Here is a 23,025-nt window from a genome sequence, read left to right as displayed (position 1 = left end):
AGGTGTTTAGCGCAACGAACGAGGCAATCAGACTATGCGGCCTTTACCGCCCCCACTTAGCCATAGGAGTTTGACAATTAATAAAGTTGGCGAAGCCCCTGGTGTTCGGAAGGCCGAATTAGGGGCGCTATACACGCCTAATCGGAAGAACCGATTCTTCGCAAGAAGCGGGAAAAATCTCCAACGATTTAGAACCTCACGAACAGCTGACCGGCTCTCGCCACATCATGACAGTCAGCTTTCGACTTTCTCTACTGAGGTGCTCGTCCGGAAGAACCGGGACACAATCGCAGTAGTTCTCCCTTTACTACCCTAGCCGATATAGCGGAACGTAAGGTAGTAAGCACAAGAGCCGGGCAACCCAACTATTGACCAAAGACATGATTCGGAGTCGATGCATATAATGCTATAAGTTCGGGGTGCCGAACTATACTGTAAAAGTGTTCGGATTTTTATTGCCGTGAGCGGGGTGTTATTAAGCGCCTGGTGTATTAGTACGTACCATGGTGTACGTGTGCAATGAGTAATAAATACTGAGGTGAGGAAACGGAAAAAATGAAGTAATGGGCTGACGCCACCATTTATTCACCGTTGTGGTGTAATCAGTACGTCAAGGCGTACTTTGTACAAGTAATGCGATAAGCAAGTAAGGCTATTGAAAATGTCGTAACCAAGGGCGAGCTGCGTGCGGGTATGTAAAACAAGTATAGTAATCGTTTATTAGAAACCACCTGGGGGGTTCCCTTGTACACCAGAGCTCCTTGCCTCCTTGGTGTGTTTTGCCAGCAGGTTGTCCGTATAGCCCTTGAAAAGAGAGGAAGACATGTACAAAGAAAAAGCAGAAACATGTGAATCCTAGGGTCTATCAAGCCGTACTGTGGATTGCGAGCGAGTTGTGCCTCCGTCAGCACCCCATGAGTGCGTAGTTTAAATGCGCGCGGTACTAATACCATTGCCTCGTCGGGGCTGGGACGGAGGCCGAATTTGCTAGACTGGCTCGTGACGAGCCGAGCTATCCTTCTGTAGTGTAGTCCGGGCCCTCTTAATGATGTCCAGGGGCTCGGCAACCGGATTATAGTGTTGCTTGAGAAGACCACTCTGTACTTCTGCTGCTAGGGCGGTGGTGCGTTCCTCTGTACGGAGGGAGCATTCCGTGTTTCCATTTACTGTGATGACTCCCCGTGGACCGGGCATTTTTAGCTTGAGATAAGCATAACGTGGCACCGCGTTGAATCTAGCGAATGCGGTTCGTCCGAGCAGCGCGTGATAGCCACTGTGGAATGGGACGGTATCGAAGATTAGTTCTTCACTTCGGAAGTTATCCAGGAAACCGAATACTACCTCCAGCGTTATTGAGCCCGTACAACGGGCCTCTACGCCTGGTATGACTCCTTTAAAGGTAGTCTTCGTGGGCTTGACTCGTGAGGGGTCAATGCTTATTTTACGTACTGTATCCTGATAGAGCAGGTTGAGGCTGCTACCGCCGTCCATTAAGACTCAAGTCAGGTGAAATCCGTCGATGATTGGGTCGAGGACCAGTGCGGCTGAACCGCCATGCCGGATGCTAATTGGATGGTCTCGGCGGTCGAATGTGATCGGGAATGATGACCATGGATTAAATTTTGGGGTGACGGGCTCTACCGCATAGACGTCCCTGAGTGCGTGCTTGTGCTCCCTTTTGGGAATATGTGTAGCGTATATCATGTTTACCATTTTGACTTGAGGGGGGAATTTCTTTTGCCCCCCGGTGTCCGGCTGCCGGGGCTCTTCGTCATCGTCCTCGCCCTGTGATTCCCCTTCTTTGTTTCTGCTATTTACCTTGCTGGCTTGTTTAAAGACCCGGCAATCTCTGTTAGTATGGTTGCCGGTTTGTCTGGGGTGCCATGTATTTGGCAAGGACGGTCGAGTATGCGGTCCAAGCTGGATGGTTTTCCACTGCTCCTTTTATAGGGCTTCTTTCGTTGGCCGGACTTGGAGCCACTGAATCCGGCATGAACTGTTGTGTCATCGGTGTTATCGCCATTGCTTCGGCATTTGTTTCTGTTGCGCCGGAGCTTGCCGGTGCTATTTTTGGCCTCGGAGGGGCTTGTTTCGTTGGCCGTGTTTATACTTCGAGCCAACCAACTATCTTCTCCCGTGCAAAAGCGGGTCATAAGTGCCGTGAGGGCTGCCATGGACCTCGTCTTTTCTTGGCCGAGGTGGCGGGCGAGCCATTCGTCCCGGATGATATGCTTGAAGGCTGCCAAGGCCTCGGCATCCGGACAGTCAACGATCTGGTTCTTTTTGGTTAGGAACCTAGTCCAGAATTTTCTGGCTGATTCTCCAGGTTGTTGAACTATGTGGCTTAGATCATCGGCGTCTGGTGGCCGGACATATGTTCCTTGGAAGTTGTCTAGGAAAGCTTCTTCCAAGTCTTCCCAGCCGCCGATAGAATTTTCAGGCAGGCTGTTAAGCCAGTGCCGAGCTGTCCCTTTGAGCTTGAGTGGGAGGTATTTAATGGCGTGGAGGTCATCTCCTCGAGCCATGTGGATGTGGAGGATGAAATCCTCGATCCACACTGCGGGATCGGTTGTGCCGTCATATGATTCGATATTGACGGGCTTGAATCCCTCGGGGAATTCATGATCCAGTACCTCGTCCGTGAAGCAGAGAGGGTGTGCGGCACCTCTGTATCGGGCCACGTCGCTGCGTAGCTCTGATGGAGTCTGTCTGCGGTATTCGGCCCGGGCGTGGTTAGGTTTGTCACGTCCAAATAGGTAGCCATCTCATGCCTTGAGGTACGTCCGCGCGATCCGTAGATCGATCTTGTATGTCCTGCTTTATTGTCCAGGGTCTGCCGAAGATCGTATGTGTGACCCCGAACTCTTTCTTTATTTTTTTGGGGTGGTGGGGCAGGCTGCTGTTCGGCCTGAGTTGCCGCTTTATCCCGACCGCGGGGTGGCCGGTCGGCCACCCTGTCTCGACCACGCGGTGGTCGTTCCGCATTACGCGAGGGAGATGTATGCTCCGGTGCTTCCTCGTCGAATTGAGGTAGCAGTCTGCGTTTCGGATAGCTCTTAGCTGGGCGCTTGAGGCCGTATTCTTCGGCAGTCAGGACATCAGTCCATCTGTCTACGAGCAGATCTTGTTCGGCTTGAAGCTGCTGCTGTTTCTTATTCAGGCTCCTTGCAGTGGCTATGAGCTGAAGCTTAAAGCGCTCCTGCTCCACAGGGTCCTCCGGCACGATGAAGTCTTCGTTGCCGAGGCTTGTCTCTTCCTCGGAGGGTGGATGGTAACTATCGTCCTCCGAGTTATCTTCTGTGGCCTGTTCATCAGGGTTGTCTTGCCTGTTGTCATGTTCCTCCTGTTCGGATGCCGCACCGACGGGGTCTTCATTGTTTTCGGCGTCACCCGGAGTGCTATTATCTCCGGTACCAGTGTTGCCATCCTTTGAGCAACGAGGCTTAGAACGGCGTTTAGGGCGCCGACGCTTGAACTGCGTCTCAGAGGGTTTGTTCATATTCGGCTCTTCTTTGTCGTCGCCAGATCCTTTGGGTGTATCAACCATGTACACGTCGTACGAGGAGGTGGCCGTCCAACGTCCGGTGAATGGCGGGTCTTGGCCTTGCTCATTGTCGGCATCGTCGTCCATACCTGTGATGTCTTCGGAGCCGTAGTCAAGCACGTCGGTTAAGTCGTCGACGGTGGCTATGAAGTGGGTGGCTGGTGGGAAGCAAAATTCCTCGTCGTCCGCCTCTAGCTCAAACCGAATATAGTTCGGCTGTGAGTCTTCCTCCAGGGTCGAGTTCTTCAAAGAATTTAGTACGTCACCTGGAAGATGTCTGCGGCGCTAAATTCGAAAATCGACAACCGATCCAGCTCGGTGTCCGCAGGTGTATCCGGTCCGGAACGTGTAGCCGGAGACGAGTCCAGGGTTCCGTTGACGCAAGCATTGCAGGATGTCGAGTCCGTGTGCGGCTCCAACGCCGCGGACTTTATGGCCTCGGAGGGCGCGATCTGCTTCGGCTCCAAGGCCGTTATAGCAACAGGATCCATCTCCTAGATATGATCTGATGACAGATTTAAGTCAAGTTCATCGGAGAGAGGGGGGTGATCGCCGCGGTCTCAAATCCATCAAAGATCAAGTCTCCACGGATATCTGTGACGTAATTCAAGCTTCCGAATCTGACCTGATGGCCAGGGGCATAGCTATCGACCTGCTCCAGGCGGCCAAGCGAGTTGGTCCGCAGTACGAAGCCGCCGAACACAAAGATTTGTCCGGGGAAAAAGATTTCTCCCTGAACGACGCCATTGCCGGTGATTGGAGGGGCCATCGAGCCTTACTTCGACGGCACAGTGGAACTCTCAATGAAAGCACCAATGTCGGTGTCAAAACCGGCGGATCTCGGGTAGGGGGTCCCGAACTGTGCGTCTAGGACCGATGGTAACAGGAGACGGGGGACACAATGTTTACCCAGGTTCGGGCCCTCTCTATGGAGGTAATACCCTACTTCCTGCTTGATTGATCTTGATGAATATGAGTGTTACAAGAGTTGATCTACCACGAGATCGTAGTGGCTAAACCCTAGAAGTCTAGCCTATGAGTATATGGTCATGAATCTGTCCTATCCGGACTATGCTATCCGGTTTATATAGACACCGGAGAGATCTAGGATTACATGAGGTCGGTTACATAGGAGGAAATCTTCATAATAGATCGCCTAGCTTGCCTTCCACGCCAAGTAGAGTCCAATCCGGACACGGGCATAGTCTTCGGTCTTCATGTCTTCACAGCCCATCAGTCCGGCCCATGGATAACAGGCCGGACGCCCGAGGACCCCTTAGTCCAAGACTCCCTCAATGACCCTGCATCGAATAAGGTGATCTCTCGACCTCTCCCTTACCATGGTTGCATCAAATAGTCGGGTCTCGTCTGCTTGCCGCTCGCTCCAGGCAATAATCCTTAGTTTGTTGTTTGTGACAGGCTCTATACGGATGACACCGATGGTGATCCTAGAGCACGGTTGGAGGTTTGACGATGGCGGATCTAGCACTCTCCCACTGCATCTACAGCGGAAACCGACGGATCTAGATCCTGCTCAGTGCGGCGACAATCTTGGTGGCTGACGTGCCACATGGACAAGAGCCCCCGCTGTTCATCAGGTCTCGACTCCTTACCAGGCATGGTTTTGGCCTAGATCTGGGGATGTTCAAGATCTACATCCTCTTGCGGCAAGCGTCACGGCGGCACAGGAGGTTGGCGACGATCGATGGTCTGGGTTTGTGTAGAGACCACTAATAAGGACTTAAACATAATAATCTTTTCTTCGAGGTCCTTTCAGCAAAGTTTATAGGACACCCCTGGTTTTTCTGGAAGATTCCTCATCTGTTTCCTTTTCTTTTTTCCTTTTTTTTTGAGTTGAATTCCTCATCTGTTTCTAATCGTACTCCGTTTATTTTTCCAATTTTATTGCGCGGTTTCTGTATAAAAAAGAAGGCAGTGTAGTTTCTCTTCCCCCACTTCTTCCACGCCGCCGACTTGATCAGAATCCAAATCGGTTAATCGAAACCCCTCCTCCTCCTCCTCCGCTCGTCGGCGGCGAAGGCATCGATCCCGCCAGGCCCGCGCTTCCGGGCAGAGCACGCGCGCGACCCCGCCTCGAACCAGATCCAGGCATGGAGGCGTCCCGGTTCGGCTTCCAGACGGCGCCGGCGTTCAAGTTCGACCCGACGGACGCGGACCTCGTCGCCCACTACCTCCTCCCGCGCGCGCTCGGCGTCCCCGACCCGCCCTTCGCCCACGCCATCATCGACGACGACCCGGCCGGCCTCCCGCCGGCCGACCTGTTCGCGAAGCACGGCCACGGCGGCAGCCACCACGCCTTCTTCCTGCACACCGCCGCCGACGCGCCGGAGAGCCGCGAGCGCGCCGTCAAGGGCGGCGCCGGCGGCCGGTGGCGCGGCCAGAAGGCCTCGGTCGAGTCCGTCACCCTGGTGCACCCCGACGGCGGCGAGCTGGACATAAAGTACAGGCGCTCTGAGCTCACCTATGAACGCGACGCGGGAGAGGGGGAGAAGAAGGGGGAGGATGGCGCTGGCGCCGCCGCGGACGCCACCGGCTGGGTCATGCACGAGTACCAGATCGTGTCGCCGCCGCTCCAGGCGACAGTACTCAGCCGCATCAGCAATGTCAGGGAGGACCGGCAGCCGGCTGCCGCTCAAAACTGAAATCTTTGGTGAGATTTGAGGACTAGCAGCATTGTAACTACTGTAGGTAGGAACTGCATAGGATATCTATGGCACTTGAATACTTTTGTTTTAGGGGAGGCACTTGAATTACTTGATCTTGGTATTTATGTGAAACACACTCATGATGCTTACTACTGCGAAATAATCTGTGAGTTCCACACGTCGTGCGTGCACATTGTAAAACTATTTAGAGACCAAGTAACAAAATATGAAAACAGAACAGCACAATGTTCTTGAATCTCAGGGCAAAAGTTGAAGATAATATGTGCCTTTCATTGGGGATGAAGCGACTTTGGTACTCAAATCTTTGTTGAGATTTCAGTGCTGAATCATGAGTTCCCTCGTCTTGCTGGTGAACCACTCATGCCGCATGATGAGTCACACCATAATGGACTACTCAGTCTGCTCTTGAACATGTTAATAGACAGGACAGGCCATCAAGTATCACCTGTGCTTGATGTGAGGGGGGCAGGGAAAGGCTTGCTTGTAGCTCTGCTTGTGCGACTTAACCAAGTCTCAATCAAGTGACATATAACATATAAAAATGAAAAGGCTAAATATAAAGTTTTGCACGAATCTCCAGCCAAGATCTCACGGATATATATAGCATCAACTAAGACATAACCAAGTCTCAGTCGACTAAGATTAGCAACACTGTTTCGTGTATTAGCGTCGTGGATGCTTTTTGGATCTATCAGTTGTTACCTCAAATGGTCAACAAAAAACTGTTATTTGAGCAAGGCTCTGCATGTTGGAAGAGCATCACATGTGCATCTGAACCCCCTTACACTTTAAACTGGAGCATATCAGGTAGTATTAGTTATACAAGATCATCTCTCTCTAAACAGAAACGCAACACTGTGGCTTGACAAAATTTGGTGTCGTCCACCAGAACAAAATGGACACTATCAAGAACAAGCAGAGACCTCACGCCTCCTGTCCTCGAGCCTCAACGCCCGTTCAAACCGTTCCCAGAATCTCTGATCTCAGCTGCATCAGCAGTCTGCCCAGGTAATTCAGGCCCTCACCCTCGCGCCCACCGCCCCAGAACAAGTCATGGGGTGAGGACTCGACGAGGACAGAGCCAGCCGTCGACAGCAGCATCTCGGTCAGGTGGGCGTAAGTTGAAAACTTGCATTTCAGAGCTCTGTACATCACATCAATTTTCATCGACTCCCAGTCTGGCCGTATCTGACAGGGAAAGAAATATAATCAATTAAAAGGAGTGACAGAACTGGTTTGGTTCACATAACCAATCAAGAGCACGCAAATGGTAAATGTTCAGAAAATATTAAAGCAGAATATTCAGATATACCAATTCAGGGAATTCTCTTTGCCGGGTCCTTCCTATTCTAGCAGCTTCTTCAGGGCTCCTTGCCTGCTTTATTTCTTGCACAATGTCGTTTGCTTGAGGATTATCAACACCAACAAACTTATGTGCCTGCAAAAACTTTTGGGCTTACTGACGGGTTCACAGGTGCAGTTATCATGCTAATGTAACATTTGCAGATGTTGCAGGTTTACAAAATGTTGTACTGCGTCATGATCCAGAATTTATTTTCAAAGCACAGAGAATGACACAAAAGTAGCACTAATAAACATCATGAAAGAGAAACCTGGTAATAGTGCTCCACTGTTGGCCATGTCAAACAATCTCCTTTTTCGTCGGGCATGTCAATTGGATGAGGAGAAAAGTTTGAGAAAGCCCCAAAGGTATCCCAAGTCTTGTAAAAGGATATAATGTTTGTTTCATATGGGGATACTTCTGGATCAACTGAAGGTATTTCATCAGCAGATGGTATTACAGGTGATAGATCAGGAATAGGTTGGATGAATCCACTCATGAGCATGTCACGGTCAATCTGCAATATCGTAAGGAAATATATAATATACTGCCATGAAACTAAGAGGGACATATGCAGATGCCATTACTACAACAAAACAAAATACATACACGTACATTCACAAACAGTTACTCCGATGGTTCAGTGTAACTTGTATAATCATATAAGATAAGACTTGTAGGAACTTCTATCCAAAGCTGGAACTGGTAGCCAGTAGGGGACTACTGAATTCTACAGAAATATATCAGCAAGAAAAGCATGACACATGGTGTAATAAAATGTAATATAGCAACTAACAAGTACTCCCTCCGCTTCTAAATATAAGCCCTTTTAGAGATTTCAATACGGACTACATACGGATGTACATAGATATATTTTAGAGTGCAGATTCACTCGTTTTGCTCCGTATGTAGTCCATATTAGAGTCTCTAAAAAGGCTTATATTTAGGAACGGAGGGAGTACATATAATGATATAATTGATGGAGAACACATATGAGAACTAGATTGGAACATAAGAAATTAACCTGTTCATATGAAACATCAATTAAATCAATCGCCTGGGTCATTTGATTCATCCCTAGGTCACCTACTGGTGTTGGAGCAGTTACTCCACCGATTATTTTTGGAGCACAGAATGCATAAACCTGTTGGAAGAACAAAAAAATCACCAGTGTGAAGATGTAAGCAGAGCTCAATCGTAATATGGCATACAACATGCACACAGAGTCAGAGGCAAAAAGAAAAAGAGCAAACCTAATAAAGTGAAACCATTTAATGCACATATGGGGACTGACTGACGTTCAAGGTGCATGGTGGATATAAGATGTTTAGGGAAGTGAATGCAGATGGGCTATCCCTATGATTCTGTGAGTCCCCTCCCAGAACTTACGTCCAAAGTGTGGTCCCTCCCCAAAAGTCACTAAGCAATAATATGTTTCTCCCTGATATAAAGCATGTCTACATAGTGCTGAAATGGGTAGCATCTGCATACCCAAGTCATAAGAATATCCTTTTAACATTCTTATTCTAGAAGACGGGAAGCTGATTAAGCTGAAGTAAAAATCAACTGCAAAGACATTGAACATAACTTGTTCACCAATTCAACGGATAACATGAAATCCATGGTACCACTTCTTTTTGGAAAGGATATAGTTGTGAATATCATTCAGATTTGGTAGTGGCAATCAACACAACTGTACAATTTCACCTAACAATTCACAAGATAACTCTATCAACTTTTTAACTGCAATGGAAAATGGAACAGTGTCTTAACATTGCCAGGTTTGATTTCAGATCCAGAACTCAATGAACTAGAACAAACAAAGGCAGCCAATAAACATTCTGGAGAACTATGCAATATGTTCAATAGATAAGTAAATGCACACGGCAACCATATAGTGAAACAAAAAGTATTTACCTTATGAATAACTCTTGCAGATATAGCAGCAGCTGATAGGGTCCCACCGCACTCCCATAATACAGAAAGGTAACCACGATCATAACAATATGACATAACATCTCTAGGATTTAGCATGTCAAATTCCACTACTTCAACACCCTTCATAGCAAGCTTCTTTTGGAAATCTCTCCGAGCACCTCTTTGTGTTGCAACTATTGTATAGGCCTCATGAACATTCCATAAATTTGCTTCTTCAGGAAGGTTACAAGTTTGTGACATTACAATGCGCACTGGAACATGCCCCTTCACATGCCTTGCGGTTAATCGAGGATCTACAACACAACTAAAAGCCTTTCAATCCTACGAAGGAACACCAATGTGAAACACACTAAATAGAAATTATTGCATTATTTATTCATTACCATCACGGCGGACTGTATTCCCACCAACTATAACAGCATCACTTCTTCCACGCAATTCAAATACTCGGCCTCTGGATGCTCTGCCGCTTACCCAAGACGCATGCCCACTACTAGCTGCAATTTTTCCTGTCATTTCCATCGATGGAAGTGAAGCAAGTACAAGTTGGATATTAATACTCAGCTGTAGTATGTAACAAATTAACCAAACTAAAAGAGCAAATGGAAAAAACTAGGCCTCACCATCTGCAGTCATAGCATACTTCAGAACAGAGAATGGAACACGAAAGGCAGCTCGGTAAAGTAATGGAGCATTTACGATGAGGCATGAAGTAAGGGCTTCCTACAATGAACACATTAAAACATATTAGCAAGCTGGCTAAGTTCATGTTGTGGTTACTGCACTGTAATGTTCTCATTTGAAAAGCCGGTGGGGAATGATAACCATGATCTATTGAAATGCCAAACGAAGTCTAAGTAACCAGTACCTAATGCACAGAAAACTAAAAGAGCAAACTGATAACATATATTTCTGAGATGCTTACTAGGTTAAACTTTAAAAACAATAGAAGACAAAAAAAGGAAGGGGTTTGTAGGTGCTCCAAACTCATAACAAAAAAACTGAAGTGAATAAATGAGAGGTGGTATTAAAAAGCTGCCGAAATCAAGACTACCAATACAATATAACCATACAACCATGAAATAAAATTAAATCATTATGCTACATTGTTATTTGCATTCAGTAGGGATGCTGACCCTACAGCTTAAAAGGGCATCAAGGAGCTATTAGCTTTAGTGAGATGCTCAGTATTTGTTAGTAATTATACTTGAAATGTTAGACACTTTGGTGAATCAGTATCATTGTTACATTCTATCTAGCTACAATGCACATCATATCCATATTGCTTAGGACATGGAGCAGTCTGCAAACAATGCATCATCTCAGATATAGTCCTTGTGTTCACTCTTTCCAATATGCTATAAATGAAGTTAATGAACTTGAATTTCTGATTACACTCAGATAGATCAATAGAAGTGGACACTACGAAATTCACATTTGTGTTAAAGATAATCTAAGAATATAAAAAACATTTTATCATTAGTGTCAACTGTCACATTCACAAAACTATAACCGTGCAACGCATGATCTTACAAAGCACGGTTGCATAGTGATTTAGATCCAATGGTTACTCAAAGTAAAGCATACAAAATATTTCTGGAACTTAATGTCCAGTTGTGTGCTTTTCTTTAGCATTCATATTGCAGAAACAAATATTTGCACTTTTGAATTGCTAAACCACTTCTAAAAATGGTTTCTAGAGAAAATGATGCAACAGCACTACTAGGTAGGGTGCCCCTCGCGAAGTGCTTACTGCTACTTTGACTTGTAGCTAATAAAAATAGTAATTGAGAATTAACATATAAGCCAAGAGTCACCTTGAACAATTTGCTCTGGAGATCTTCCCCCACAACATCGACCTGAATGCCTTCACTTCGCAATGATTGAATCGCTTTCCCTCTCAAGTGCTTCAAGGGGTGCCTAAGGCCCACCACAACTCTTGTGATTCCTGCCTGATAAAATCATTAGTTTTCTCCCTGCATTTAGGACATCTTTTTACACGACTATACAACGGCAATCTGAATGCGTATGACTAAATTATCAATAAAGAAGGTTGAGGAAAATATATTTCTAATTTTTATCAGTGTTCATGCAAGCAAGCTCACGACGATCAAAACCTCCTAATTGGAACAAAATATGGGATCCAATTTGCACACCCTTATATCGTCATCTTCAGTAAGATAATACTCTGCCACTGCAACATAGTACATAGAACTTTAGGGGGTTCAGATAAGGGAGAACAAGTATCTAGCATTGTGGTTATTATACCCATAGAACGTCCACTATCTATGACAGATCAGAATTATGATCACAGTGCTACCATCGTATGCTTGCAGTAGTATCCACATTTGGTTTTATAACAATCTTCAGAGATATACTAGCAATCTTCTTAGAGAAATCGAAGGGAGACAGTGAAGAGGGGATTCATTCAGGCGAGCACCTGCACGAGGGAGGAGACGGCGGTGCTGTCCCCGTAGCAGTCGCCCGGCTCGAGGTTGAGGTAGGCGGTGGCGCCGCGCGCGCGCTCGCCGGCCTCCTCGGCGGCGAGGAGCTCGGCGCAGCGCGTGCCCTGCGCGTAGAGGAACCCCTCCCCGACCACGCGGGCCTCCGGGCCGCCGGGCTCGGGCCGGGCGATGACGCACCCAAAGTTGGGGTGCGGGCAGGTGAGCCCCGCGGAGCGGTCGGCCACGTCGGCGGCGCGGCGGAGGAACGCGGCGTCGTGCGCGTGGGAGGCGGCGACGGATACGGCTCGGGGGACGGCTGGGATGCGGCGCCGGCTGGGCGCGACGCGGATAGGGCAGGGTGCTGCCGGGGCAGGCGCGGCCACCGGCGGCCGCGGCGGCGGGGGCATGCTCGCTCTCGGGTGAGGTCGCACGGGTGTGTGGTGCGGCAGACTGGGAGCCCGAAACTGGAAAAGGGGGCGACGGCGCTGTGCGAGAGCGAAAATGAATCTTGCGAAGCCGGCCCGAGAGTGGAAGTGGAGGCCCAGCTCGCCCCGTACGAGCCCACGCCATGTTTTGGCCCAGCATTTCTTTTTCTTTGAGCTATTCTTTTGTCCAAAATATCAGTCTGCATGCCTGCCTGCTGGGTGCGCTCGTGTAGCTGCATCGGATCCGGGTCTGACAAAGAGAGCGCACATGGAGTGTAGTATAGATCGGATCGTTCGTTTGGACGTGCTCTCACGGCACGGCAGCATCACCTCACCGGCGCCGTCCACACCACGTTGCGTCCACATTTTGGCTCGGCTCGGCCACGAAGAGAGAGAGGCGACGACGCCGGCTTTTTTGAATGAAAAAAGCAAACTGAAGGACGTTGCTCTTGTTTCTTCTCCCTGGATCGCCGGCCGGAAGGCGGCCGGGCCCACGCGTCAGAGTGATTCGCTGTCCATCCATCCATCGACCGAGGTGGGCTGCTTTTTCCCGATCAGTACCCCGCACCTGACTGATTCCCGAACCTCGAGGGATTTGGATCCGCTTTCGCCTTTGCCTTTTCTTCTCTCCTCTTCAATCAACTAATAAAAAATGCGGCTCTCTCCGTGGCCCCACCAGCCAGACACCGGATCGATTCCCGCCGCTGAAGCCGCCAGATGCTCTCCTTGTCCCCACACGCCAACCGGGACCGCTCAGCCCCCTGTCCCTCCCACTGACACGCGGGCCCACGACAGCCCGGTCCACCTGTCCGGCCCCCGGCCCGCCACATGCGCCGGCCAGCCCACAACCGGAGTTTAGAAATACCCACATCCACATCCCACACCTTCTCCCCCAAAACGCACACTGCACCACCGCACACAGATCTAACCGAAACCCATCCCCCACCCCCACCGGCGGCGAGCGGCGCACCGCCGACGACGAGCCAGCCATCGAAGATGCAGTACAACAACCTGGGCCGGTCGGGGCTCCGGGTGAGCCAGCTCTCCTACGGCGCGTGGGTGACCTTCGGCAACCAACTCGACGTCAAGGAGGCGAAATCCCTCCTCCAGGCCTGCCGGGACGCGGGGGTCAACTTCTTCGACAACGCCGAGGTCTACGCCAACGGGCGCGCGGAGGAGATCATGGGGCAGGCGATCCGGGACCTGGGCTGGCGCCGCGCCGACGTCGTCATCTCCACCAAGCTCTTCTGGGGCGGCCAGGGGCCCAACGACAAGGGCCTCTCCCGCAAGCACATCGTCGAGGGCCTCAAGGCCTCGCTCAAGCGGCTCGACATGGAGTACGTCGACGTGGTCTACTGCCACCGGCCCGACGCCACGACGCCGATCGAGGAGACGGTGCGGGCCATGAACTGGGTGATCGATCAGGGGTGGGCGTTCTACTGGGGCACGAGCGAGTGGACCGCGCAGCAGATTACGGAGGCGTGGGGGGTGGCGAACCGGCTTGACCTCGTCGGGCCCATCGTCGAGCAGCCCGAGTACAACCTCTTCTCCCGCCACAAGGTACTACCACCGCTGCTGCCTCGGTTGTTACTTCAGTTAATCCTACATTCTGCTGCTGCTGCTGCTAATCTCGATTCGATCCTTAATTAATCCATCCATGAGTGGTACTGTGGTACTACTGGAGTATTAGCAATGATTCGTTCGATGTGTTGCTAATCTCGATTTGATGTTTAATTAGTGAATCAGTACTACTTTACAAGTAGTACTACTGTATTAGCAATGATATCTTGGATGTGTGGGTCGGTGCGTACTTGCTGGATGTTTTTGCTCACCAGTGCCAGTGCTTTCTGATGTTTTCAAGTCCCAGAATGTGCCTTCGTTGAAATCTGTAGGGGATAAATTGATTTAATGCAGTAGTATAACTGTTGCTGCTGTAGCTTAACAAATCAATTTAGATCTGTTCTAATGGTACTGATCTTAAATTAATCAGTGGGTAGCACTGAACTGGCAACGATGAATTGGATTGGTTGGGTATATGGATCCATGTGTACTTGCTGGATCTTTGACTAGCCAGTGCCGGTCCTCTCTGATGTTTTCAAGTCCAAGAATGTGCCTTCGTTGAAATTCGTAGGGGATAATCTGATTTATTGTAGAACTAGTACTACAACTGTTGCTGCTGTAGCCCATGCCTCATGTTGGAGTGAATTCGAATGGATAATTGTCTTCTACAGTAGGCATTTAATTGACTCTCTGATGAAGTACAATTGATAGTTGGAGAGGAATTTCCTCTTGGATCCTGTAGGCACCAAGTACTTTCCCCGTTAGAAATCTACTATTACCTAGGAGTACATGGAAAATTGGTCCAATCTCAATTGCGCATTTTTTTTAACTCAAGGGGGCACTATTTTTTTATTTTCAGTGATGGGGACAGCTTCCCTTTTGCAACTGTAGAACATATGAGTTAGCACTTACTACAGTCAAGGGAGTTAGGTAGCATAAATCTCACCTCTCATGATTTGACGTGCATCATTTGGAGTCGGATGGCTGATAAATCAGGCAGTGATGCTGGCTGGTCTCCTGCATCATTAAGTTTTCCAAGCAACAACAACACAATGCTGATAACGAAAGGTTAGGTGTACGTTGAGACAACTTAAGGTACACAGAAGTTGCTTACAGGGTTGTAGCTGGAACCTGGGACCATTGTTTGATATTGTGTCGTTGTCGAATAGATAATTTGATATTGGTCTGGGCCAAACAGAAAAAAGGCCACCACATGTCCTTGTCATAGATGATCTGTGTATTCAATTGGCTGATGCCTGCTTCCTGGTTAACTCAATAAGCTGCTTCCTGGTTGATCTTAAATTAGTCAATCGGTGGTAGTGAACTGGCAACTACGAATTGGATTGGTTGGATATATGGATCCATGTCACAATGTGTACTTGCTGGACCTTTTACTAGGCAGTGCCAGTCTTTTCTAATGTTTTCAGGTCCCAAAATGTGCCTTCGTTGAAATCTGTAGGGGATAATTTGATTTATTGTAGAAGTACAACTGCTGCTGCTGTAGCCCATACCTCACGTTGGAGTTAATTTGAATGTATATTTGTCTTCTAGACATTTAATTGACTCTGATGAAGTAGTAGTACAATTGATGGTAGGAGAGGAATTTCCTTTTGGATTCTGTAGACAGCAAGTACCATTCCCCATTAGAAATCTACTACTCCAGCATCGATTGCACACATATATATATTTTAACTCAAGAGGCCACTGGTTTGTTGCAAGTGTAGATCATATGAAGGTTAGCAGTCAAGGGAGTTAGGTAGCATAAATCTCATCTTTCTTGATTTGACGTGCATCGCTCTGGAGTAGGGTTAGCTGCTAAATCAGACCATGATGCTGGCTCGTATTGTTTTATATACTTTACATCATCAAGCTTTCCAGGCAAACATCATCACATTGCTGCTAGCGAGAGGTTAGGTATAAGTTCAGACAGCTTAGACCACACGGAAAGTTGCTTATAGGGTGTAGTTGGGACAATTGTTTGATAGTATCAAACTTTCAATCGAGTAAACAATTTGATATTGGTCTTGACCAGACAGAAAAAAGGGCACCACTTGTCCTTGTCACTGCTGATCTGCATATTCAATTGATTGATGTCTGCTTTGTGGCTAACTCAATAAGCTGGTTCAACTTAGTAAACAAAGTTGCTTTATGAAAATCTCCGAAGCTAGTTAAAAGCTTCTATTTTGAGTCCCATAAGCATTCTTGCAAAGCTTGTTTTAGATCTCAGTTAAACAGAGTGCAGAAGCTTAGCTTAGTTAAAGTAGACCTGGAGTTTTCTATGATGGATAGTAGAAGTATGCTTATCATTTTCTGTGACTGGTTTGGTGATGATTAAAATTACTACACAGATTGTTGTTTGCTGCCTTGGGGGATGAACAGCCATGTAGTTTAGCACCTAGCTTCTAAGAAGAAACATTTTGTGTTAGTTATATATATTTTTGCAACTCATACTATAGGTACTTCTGATATGTCAGCAGATCACTCGTATGAAACATTCTGATAAGGAACTGCCAAAACCCACATCTAGAATCATTGTTACATCTATTTGTGTCTATTTGCATTTTGTTTCTTGTTTGTACTGAACTGTCATTGGTATTCAACTTAGCAAGTATCGGCTCTGCTTTTGTTTACGATGTGCTGTGGACAGTTTTCCAGAATATTGGTCGACACAATTTGTTGATGTATGCAGGTGTTCGTGTTCCCGTGTCGCAAAAACTAAGAATGTTTGTGTTACTGCAGGTTGAGTCTGAGTTTGTACCTCTCTACAGTACTTATGGCATTGGGTTGACTACATGGAGTCCCCTAGCTTCAGGGGTTCTCACTGGGAAGTATAGCAAAGGGAATATACCCGCTGAAAGTCGGTTTGCCCTAGATAACTACAAGGTAACCATGGAAACTTTGTCACTGTATTACACACACATATTCTTGCTTTTCCTCCTAACTGCGTATAGAATAGCTGTATTGCCTCCTTAAAAATAATCCTTAAGAAAATAGGGATGCACATGCCGCTACATCCTTGAGATTCCGAGTATGCTCATGTGTCGTAATCCAACCCCTAACAGACACATCTGTGCTAAATCAGTTTTCCACACCGATGTGTATTTCCAGAATGATCCTCACATACGCATCTTGTTTCTGTTTCCAGAACCTGGCCAACAGGTCTCTGGTTGACGACACGCTTAGAAAAGTGAACGGGCTCAAGCCCATCGCTTCGGAGCTCGGCGTCTCGATGGCCCAGCTGGGCATCGCGTGGTGCGCGTCGAACCCCAACGTGTCGTCCGTGATCACTGGAGCCACCAAAGAGAGCCAGGTACATACGCCACACCCTGTCTCTGTTCTGCATCAGATTGATTCTTTCTGCGACCAAGAGTATTAACATGTCACGCGGCAACCGTTTGATGAACAACAGATCGTGGAGAACATGAAGGCCCTGGAGGTCATCCCCCTGCTGACCCCGGAGGTCCTGGAGAAGATCGAGGCGGTCGTCCAGAGCAAGCCGAAGCGCCTCGAGTCGTACAGATGAAGCGGTCGGTCGGCTTCATCAGCTGTGCAGCGTGTGCCCGCCCGTCCGCCCGCCGCCTGGTGGGGTTTTTCTCCCTAGCCGGAGGTGCTTACCTCCAGTACCCGATTCTGTGAAAAAACTATATACCGAATGTCCTGTGTAGTCGGTGTGTCCAGCGTGTGAGACATTTTGTCGAGTGGGCCTGTTGCTGTTGCCGTGTATGTGTATCGTTCCTGTGTGTTCCTGGTGATGGATGCGGCATCCTTTTGTGATTCCTGGAGCGTTGTGCCTGGACCGTTTCTCCACCGTGTCTGCCTGTTGGTTGGTGATATGCTGCCATTGTTTGCGGGCATCGAGCTTGTGGTGGGGTGGACCACGAATCTGCGCTGTGTCCCGGGCTCTCGCTCCATGGTTGAGATGCAGGATTTTGATGGCAGGGCAGTGCCAGCACCAGCATGGTTTATGCTACTTGTATGCTTGCTGCTGTCGCTTGCATTATGTGTGTACGGTTTGCTGCAAAATTCGAGCGTGAGGTGAGCTGTTTTCCTGTGAAGTTGCTGTGATCTAGACAGGCCCGGAGCCGCACGCTGTGTGCCACATATCCGAGACGATGCCATGCGGTGGGCGTTCATTCTCTCTGCCGGCCGGCAGGGGCAGAGCAAGTGTAGCTGTTTGGTATGGTTGTGCCGGTTGGTTCAGCGGCAAACATTGCCGCAAGACTGAGCCATCTATCTACCAGCGTTTCATTCCTCATACGTTCTGTCGCACAGGGCACTGAGGTGGGCTTCTCATCTCACAAACTGAACACAACAGAGCAACACACTTGTGTCACACACAAAAAAACATATATGACGAAAAAAGAGCACATATGCTGGCAGTGATCAGCAGCACTTCACCAAGTGTAGACAGAAGAAGGGAGCGGGAAAAGAATAGATACTACGTAGATCGAAACGAGTCACCACTAGATAGCAGGAGCACATCTTTGCTCCTGCAATCCCAACTAGGCACACAGGTAATCACAACGGCTGCTCGCTCCGACATGGTCGGTGGGTCTTCAGCGCTCTCATCTCATGTCCGCCCTCGTTCTGTGATTGGCTTGAAACCGTGGTCCTGCGGCAGCGAAACAACAGCGGCATCAATGGATGGATGTACATCCAGAATGAAACTCAATACCACATGTTAACTGATTGCAGTGGTGAAAGCTTTTGCGTGCTAAAACGGTGATTATTTTGACGGCCACTACATGTGAACTCCGCTTTGATTAAGACTTTCTTCGAATGTTTGGATCGTAGGAAGGAGGCGATAAAGAATCTAACCGAGACCACTGGCGTCCGATGTCCTCATGATCCTCAGCCTCTTCACGGAGCCAACAAACATTCTGCACACGAGGACATCCGGAGGATTATTCCAAGGAACTTGGAAGCTTGTAAGTACAAAAGTCATTCCGAAGAGATGCATGGTGCAGAGAGCTTACTCCCAAGGGACATCTCCAACAAGCATCCAGTCACCATCCCTGTCTTCGTATGTCATCTGGTATTCACAAGAGTTTTCTAACAGCTTCAGAGACTTCGTGCTATCTGACAATTCCATGTTCAAATAAGAAATGCATCAAAAGCTAGAAAGAGTGGACTGTTTGCACTTAAATTTGCAGTCAGCTTCTAAGTAGTATGCCTAGAGACACTGCACTTCAGAACTGTAGCACCATAAATCCTAATGCTTGAAGTGACAAACCAACTAAAGTTCATATACTACCACTTAGATTTATGACGTGATCTTGATATCAGTGTAATTACGAAATGCACAAGGTAGTAGAAATCAGTTGAGGCTTACTAGAAGCGCAAAGGCCGGCAGACGGCTTGGTGAACATGATCTCAAGGGCCAAGGCAAGGGTCTTGTACGAGCGATGGGCGTTGAGGTCCACCTTCCTTCCAATGACCTCCCCATCCATGTTCACCTTCACCCACCCGGGCACCCGGACCTTCTTCTCGGTCTCATCCTTGTCTTTCTGCGAGCCGGAATCATCGGCGGCAGCCTTCTTGGTTTCGGCATCCGAGGCATTGTCTTTCGCCTGGCCGAACAGGCTGTTCATCCTGAATGTTCTTATTGGTGGCCATCCCACCACTCCAAAGCTGCTGGCACACCAAAAAAAAAAAACAGGTAGTTTGGATTAGTCCAGGTGAGGCTTATATGGGTAGCTCAGCAAATCAGGCAACACTGACATCACATAATGTTTCCTTTTGGTGCCATACACAAATCTCGAACGGCGGTCAGACAGATGTGTTTTTGCTGCATCAGAATGGCAAAACAACCGCCAGATAATCTCGGTTCAGTTTTGCTTGCAGTATTTTTGGGAAGTGTGAGTAAACTAGGCAGTACAGTTACAGTACAGGTGTGCAGTTGAGGGCTGAGAGTTTCATTCAGACAGTCAAAATCATGCAGCAGCAAAATATGGGATTTGCAGGGAGGTGATAGAAGCCAGGAATTCGAGGGGCGCAGCGAGGCAAAACTGGTGAGTTTGGCCGGGGGGGGATCACAAAATTTCACTCTTTTATTGGGAGTGCCAAAGAGACAGAGAAGAGCAAGAACAGACCTCTGTGGGTGGCCGGAGGCGAGAGTCCCCGGCGAGGCGGCGGGCGCGGGGCCGTCCTCCGCCTTGGCCGCGGCGGGGGAGGAGGACGACACGGAGGAGTCCGGCGACAGCGCCGCGGCCGGCTGCAGGTCCCTGGCCGTCAGGATACGGCACGGCGACGGCGCCGCCGGCTGCTGCAGCAGCTGCTGCTTCCTGGACCCGAGGCAGAGCCCCAGCTCGAGCTCCTCGTCCTCCTCCCCGCCGGAGTTCTCCTCAACCACCTCCTCCGCGGCCGGAGGCGGCTCGCCGGGCCCGAACGCCGCCGCCGCGGGCCCAACTCCTCCTGCTAGCCCTCGCATCGGCCGGTTTCTTGGCTGCGCTCGCGTGTCTGAGCGTGAGAAGAGAGGGCAGGGGAGGCGCCTCGAGAGGGAGGAAAGGGAGAGAGGAGAGAGGGGAGGAGGCTATGATTATGCGAGCGAGGTACGACTCCGGCTGAGCTGAGCTGAGCTGAGTGAGTTCTCTTCTGGGTATGCGTGTGGGCGTGTAGTACTAGTGTGCAGGAAGCTACTGTATAGCTTTCGCCTCGTCCTCCTCCATCTGCTTTACTGAAGTGTGGGCCATGGGGTGCCCGGATGGGCGATGAACTGCTATGGAGCCCCGGATGCTTGTCTTGTCCATCTCTATGAATGGAACAAATGAACTTAAGAGCCTCTTTGATTGGCATTGAGAGGAAACATGTGGGGTATCACCATTCATGCATTTGATTGGAAGGAATGGAACATGAGGAGGGTGTCGAGGCGTTTTCCGCAGAACTGTCCGAGATGCTTAGTTTACGGGTTTTTCGTCTTTTTAGAAAGAGTGTGAGAAAAGTTGCGATCTATCCATTAACTGTCAAGGTTGTATAACAAACACGAGAAGTAGAAATTACATCTAGGTCCATAGACCACCTGGCGACAAATACATGCACTAGAGTGAGCCGAAGGCGCACCGCCGTCATCGCCCCTCCATCACCGAAGACGGGCAAACCTAATTGCAGTATGCGGTCGGCAAGTCGTCGTGCTAAGACCCCAGAGGACCATCGTCTTTTCAATTTATCTATGAACAAATGATGGAACCCTGAAAATATTGAATGGTCAACGTCATTCCTTGCATCAATGGGCATGGGGGAGGGGGGTTTTGAGCAGCAGTGATGTCGCACCTACGTCGGTCAGCCTCCCCCTTCTTGCATGACAAGCGAGGCTTGCATCTTCTAGCCTCGGTGGTCCAATCCGACATCGACATTGACGGCCACATCCTCGCGTGCTTTCTCCAAGCATGTTTCGATGACCAATTTTGAAAGTTCCGACAAACATATACACCTCTGATATGTGAACATTGTTTGCTCTTATATCGGTTATTAATTTTCTTCAAGACAATTATCAATATGACGATCAGATCACCAATGCATCTTCTCAGAATCAGTTGTTGGTAACGGGTGGTTATGATCGGAGCGAAACTCATTAATGCAACATAGATTGTCATTGTGAAGGCTCAATCGAATTATCGAAGGGCATTCGGTTCACATGGATTTACTGTTCTTCTGACATGGGATACCCTGCACAATGATTGTTACATGCATACAACATAATAAAAAAAAAGTTGTAAAGATATAAGTAATGAGTTGAGACATACTCCACATAGACAGTTGAATTATTGCGTCGCTTGAATATTCTTAATGTTCTTTCAAATTCTTCCAGAGCGGATGTCAAAGCCCATCTCTCATCTGTATAAGTTGTAGAAGCTACTATTGAAGCATGTTCTGCACACAATAGAATCCCTTGTGCACGTTGAATATGCATATAATGATTTTTTCAAGAGCGCAAAAATGTGACATCATGTTGATCATCTATCGACTGTAAGGAGTCGTTGGTATAATTTAGACTTTTTTGTCATTCGAAAAAGTAAGGTAAAACAAGTGAGAAAGAAAGTGAAAATATCGTATAAAAGTGAAAATATAGTGTGGTGTGCGGTGTGTGAAGTTGGATGCGTGCACTTTGTTTTTTGGATGCTTTTTGTTGCGCGAGTGTGTAGCACGATGGTAGGCCGAAGCGAACGTTGATGGATGGATGGAGCGGCCGGCTTCGCTTTTGTTGGGCGTACGAGATTGAAGGGCCACGGGAAAGGGGAAAAGATAAAAGAGACCCGACGCGGAAATGGGTGGACAAAAAGGCAGCCGGGCGTCCCTCCGTATCGCTCAACGCCTTGGACGTCCAGCTCCTCTCCTTTTTCTACTACAGGAGTAGTGGTGGTGCATCATGTTTTTTCCCTGGCCGGCCGATTCTTTTGCCGGTGAAGAAAAACGAGCGACGTGTGTGTGCGCACGCACCAAGTAGTACGTAAAATTCCGTATGTGGGCAGACAGAAAACGGAGACGCCTCCCTTCCTTTTTCTGCTCGTTGGCTGGTTGATAATCGTGTGTCCGGGCTCGGGGCGGCAGCATTAATTTTTCTCTTCTCGTTGCCCGCCGGGACTGTCCGGGCCGTGCCGGCGTGCACAGCGCGCGGAGCCAGCTCGCTCGGCTCGTTGCCGGCCGTAGGTCGGGAGGACGGAGTCATGTGCAGTGCAGTGCAGCTGATGACGTACATCCCAAGAGGAAGACGACTGAAACCAGACGAGAAAATCAGCCATGCGTGCACGTCTCCTGCCGGCCACAACAATCGGCTGGCCAGCTCGTTAAATCCCCCATCCTCGAAAAAAGTCTAGGGTTTCCCTGCCTCCCGCCGGTGCCGTCATCGGTCCGCCTCGTCTTCGGTGGCCTTAAGGTCCCTTGCCGGTGGGAGGATTATGTTTTTAGTTGTTTCTTTATGTTTTGTTAGGGTTTGTATCCTGTTCAGAAAGACGAGACGGCGGCAGCTCTTTAAAGATGGAATAAGGTTCTCCCCACCCAGCCCTCATTTCGATGGTGTGTCTAGCATTGTCGATGGGCCCATGGAGGTCTGTCTCTGGTGGATCTGTCCTTAGTGGATTTGCTCGTC

General features: G+C 48.7%; 4 protein-coding genes across 5 annotated transcripts; 2 read left to right on the top strand and 2 right to left on the bottom strand.

Annotated features, from left to right (window-relative positions):
• The first annotated feature begins 5,655 nt into the window (after positions 1-5,655).
• LOC109762399 (NAC domain-containing protein 23) lies at positions 5,656-6,207 on the top strand. Its single transcript, XM_020321249.1, has one exon. It carries the CDS (start codon positions 5,656-5,658, stop codon positions 6,205-6,207), a length of 552 nt encoding a protein of 183 aa, XP_020176838.1.
• A 732-nt stretch (positions 6,208-6,939) lies between these two features.
• Positions 6,940-12,419, bottom strand: LOC109762397 (riboflavin biosynthesis protein PYRR, chloroplastic). Its single transcript, XM_020321248.3, has 9 exons — positions 11,952-12,419; positions 11,329-11,463; positions 10,135-10,234; positions 9,895-10,020; positions 9,491-9,804; positions 8,598-8,717; positions 7,845-8,090; positions 7,544-7,669; positions 6,940-7,419 (listed from the first exon to the last, which is right to left on the bottom strand). The coding sequence occupies exons 1-9, from the start codon at positions 12,360-12,362 to the stop codon at positions 7,189-7,191; spliced, it is 1,809 nt and encodes a 602-aa protein (XP_020176837.1). The 5' UTR covers positions 12,363-12,419; the 3' UTR covers positions 6,940-7,188.
• An 810-nt stretch (positions 12,420-13,229) lies between these two features.
• On the top strand, positions 13,230-17,714 carry LOC109762396 (probable voltage-gated potassium channel subunit beta). The gene is made up of 4 exons (XM_020321247.4): positions 13,230-13,940; positions 16,680-16,823; positions 17,086-17,250; positions 17,350-17,714. The coding sequence occupies exons 1-4, from the start codon at positions 13,377-13,379 to the stop codon at positions 17,461-17,463; spliced, it is 987 nt and encodes a 328-aa protein (XP_020176836.1). The 5' UTR covers positions 13,230-13,376; the 3' UTR covers positions 17,464-17,714.
• Positions 17,715-18,265: 551 nt separating this feature from the next.
• Positions 18,266-20,561, bottom strand: LOC109762395 (auxin-responsive protein IAA10). Of its 2 annotated transcripts, none has more exons than XM_020321245.4 (5): positions 20,033-20,561; positions 19,273-19,574; positions 18,917-19,019; positions 18,759-18,820; positions 18,266-18,552 (listed from the first exon to the last, which is right to left on the bottom strand). In XM_020321245.4, the coding sequence occupies exons 1-5, from the start codon at positions 20,368-20,370 to the stop codon at positions 18,506-18,508; spliced, it is 852 nt and encodes a 283-aa protein (XP_020176834.1). In that variant the 5' UTR covers positions 20,371-20,561; the 3' UTR covers positions 18,266-18,505. The 2 variants fall into 2 exon arrangements, with proteins under 2 accessions (XP_020176834.1, XP_020176835.1); XM_020321246.4 differs by having other exon boundaries at positions 19,273-19,571; positions 20,033-20,559.
• Positions 20,562-23,025: the final 2,464 nt, after the last annotated feature.

Source organism: Aegilops tauschii, chromosome 6 (assembly GCF_002575655.3).
Source record: "Aegilops tauschii subsp. strangulata cultivar AL8/78 chromosome 6, Aet v6.0, whole genome shotgun sequence".
In the NCBI taxonomy this organism is placed as follows: Eukaryota; Viridiplantae; Streptophyta; class Magnoliopsida; order Poales; family Poaceae; genus Aegilops; species Aegilops tauschii.
This window is presented reverse-complemented; position numbering and strand designations above follow the sequence as displayed.

Coding starts and splice junctions, on each gene's coding strand:
- LOC109762396 (XM_020321247.4), top strand. CDS start 13,377: ATGCAGTACAACAACCTGGGCCGGTCGGGGCTCCGGGTGAGCCAGCTC. Junction 16,824..17,085: donor TTGCCCTAGATAACTACAAG/GTAACCATGGAA, acceptor TTCTGTTTCCAG/AACCTGGCCAACAGGTCTCT. Junction 17,251..17,349: donor GAGCCACCAAAGAGAGCCAG/GTACATACGCCA, acceptor GATGAACAACAG/ATCGTGGAGAACATGAAGGC.
- LOC109762397 (XM_020321248.3), bottom strand. CDS start 12,362: ATGCCCCCGCCGCCGCGGCCGCCGGTGGCCGCGCCTGCCCCGGCAGCA. Junction 10,021..10,134: donor GTATGCTATGACTGCAGATG/GTGAGGCCTAGT, acceptor TGGAAATGACAG/GAAAAATTGCAGCTAGTAGT. Junction 9,805..9,894: donor GAATACAGTCCGCCGTGATG/GTAATGAATAAA, acceptor GTTGTGTTGTAG/ATCCTCGATTAACCGCAAGG.
- LOC109762395 (XM_020321245.4), bottom strand. CDS start 20,370: ATGCGAGGGCTAGCAGGAGGAGTTGGGCCCGCGGCGGCGGCGTTCGGG. Junction 19,575..20,032: donor GCCTCCGGCCACCCACAGAG/GTCTGTTCTTGC, acceptor TTGGTGTGCCAG/CAGCTTTGGAGTGGTGGGAT. Junction 19,020..19,272: donor TGCCGGCCTTTGCGCTTCTA/GTAAGCCTCAAC, acceptor TGGAATTGTCAG/ATAGCACGAAGTCTCTGAAG.
- LOC109762399 (XM_020321249.1), top strand. CDS start 5,656: ATGGAGGCGTCCCGGTTCGGCTTCCAGACGGCGCCGGCGTTCAAGTTC.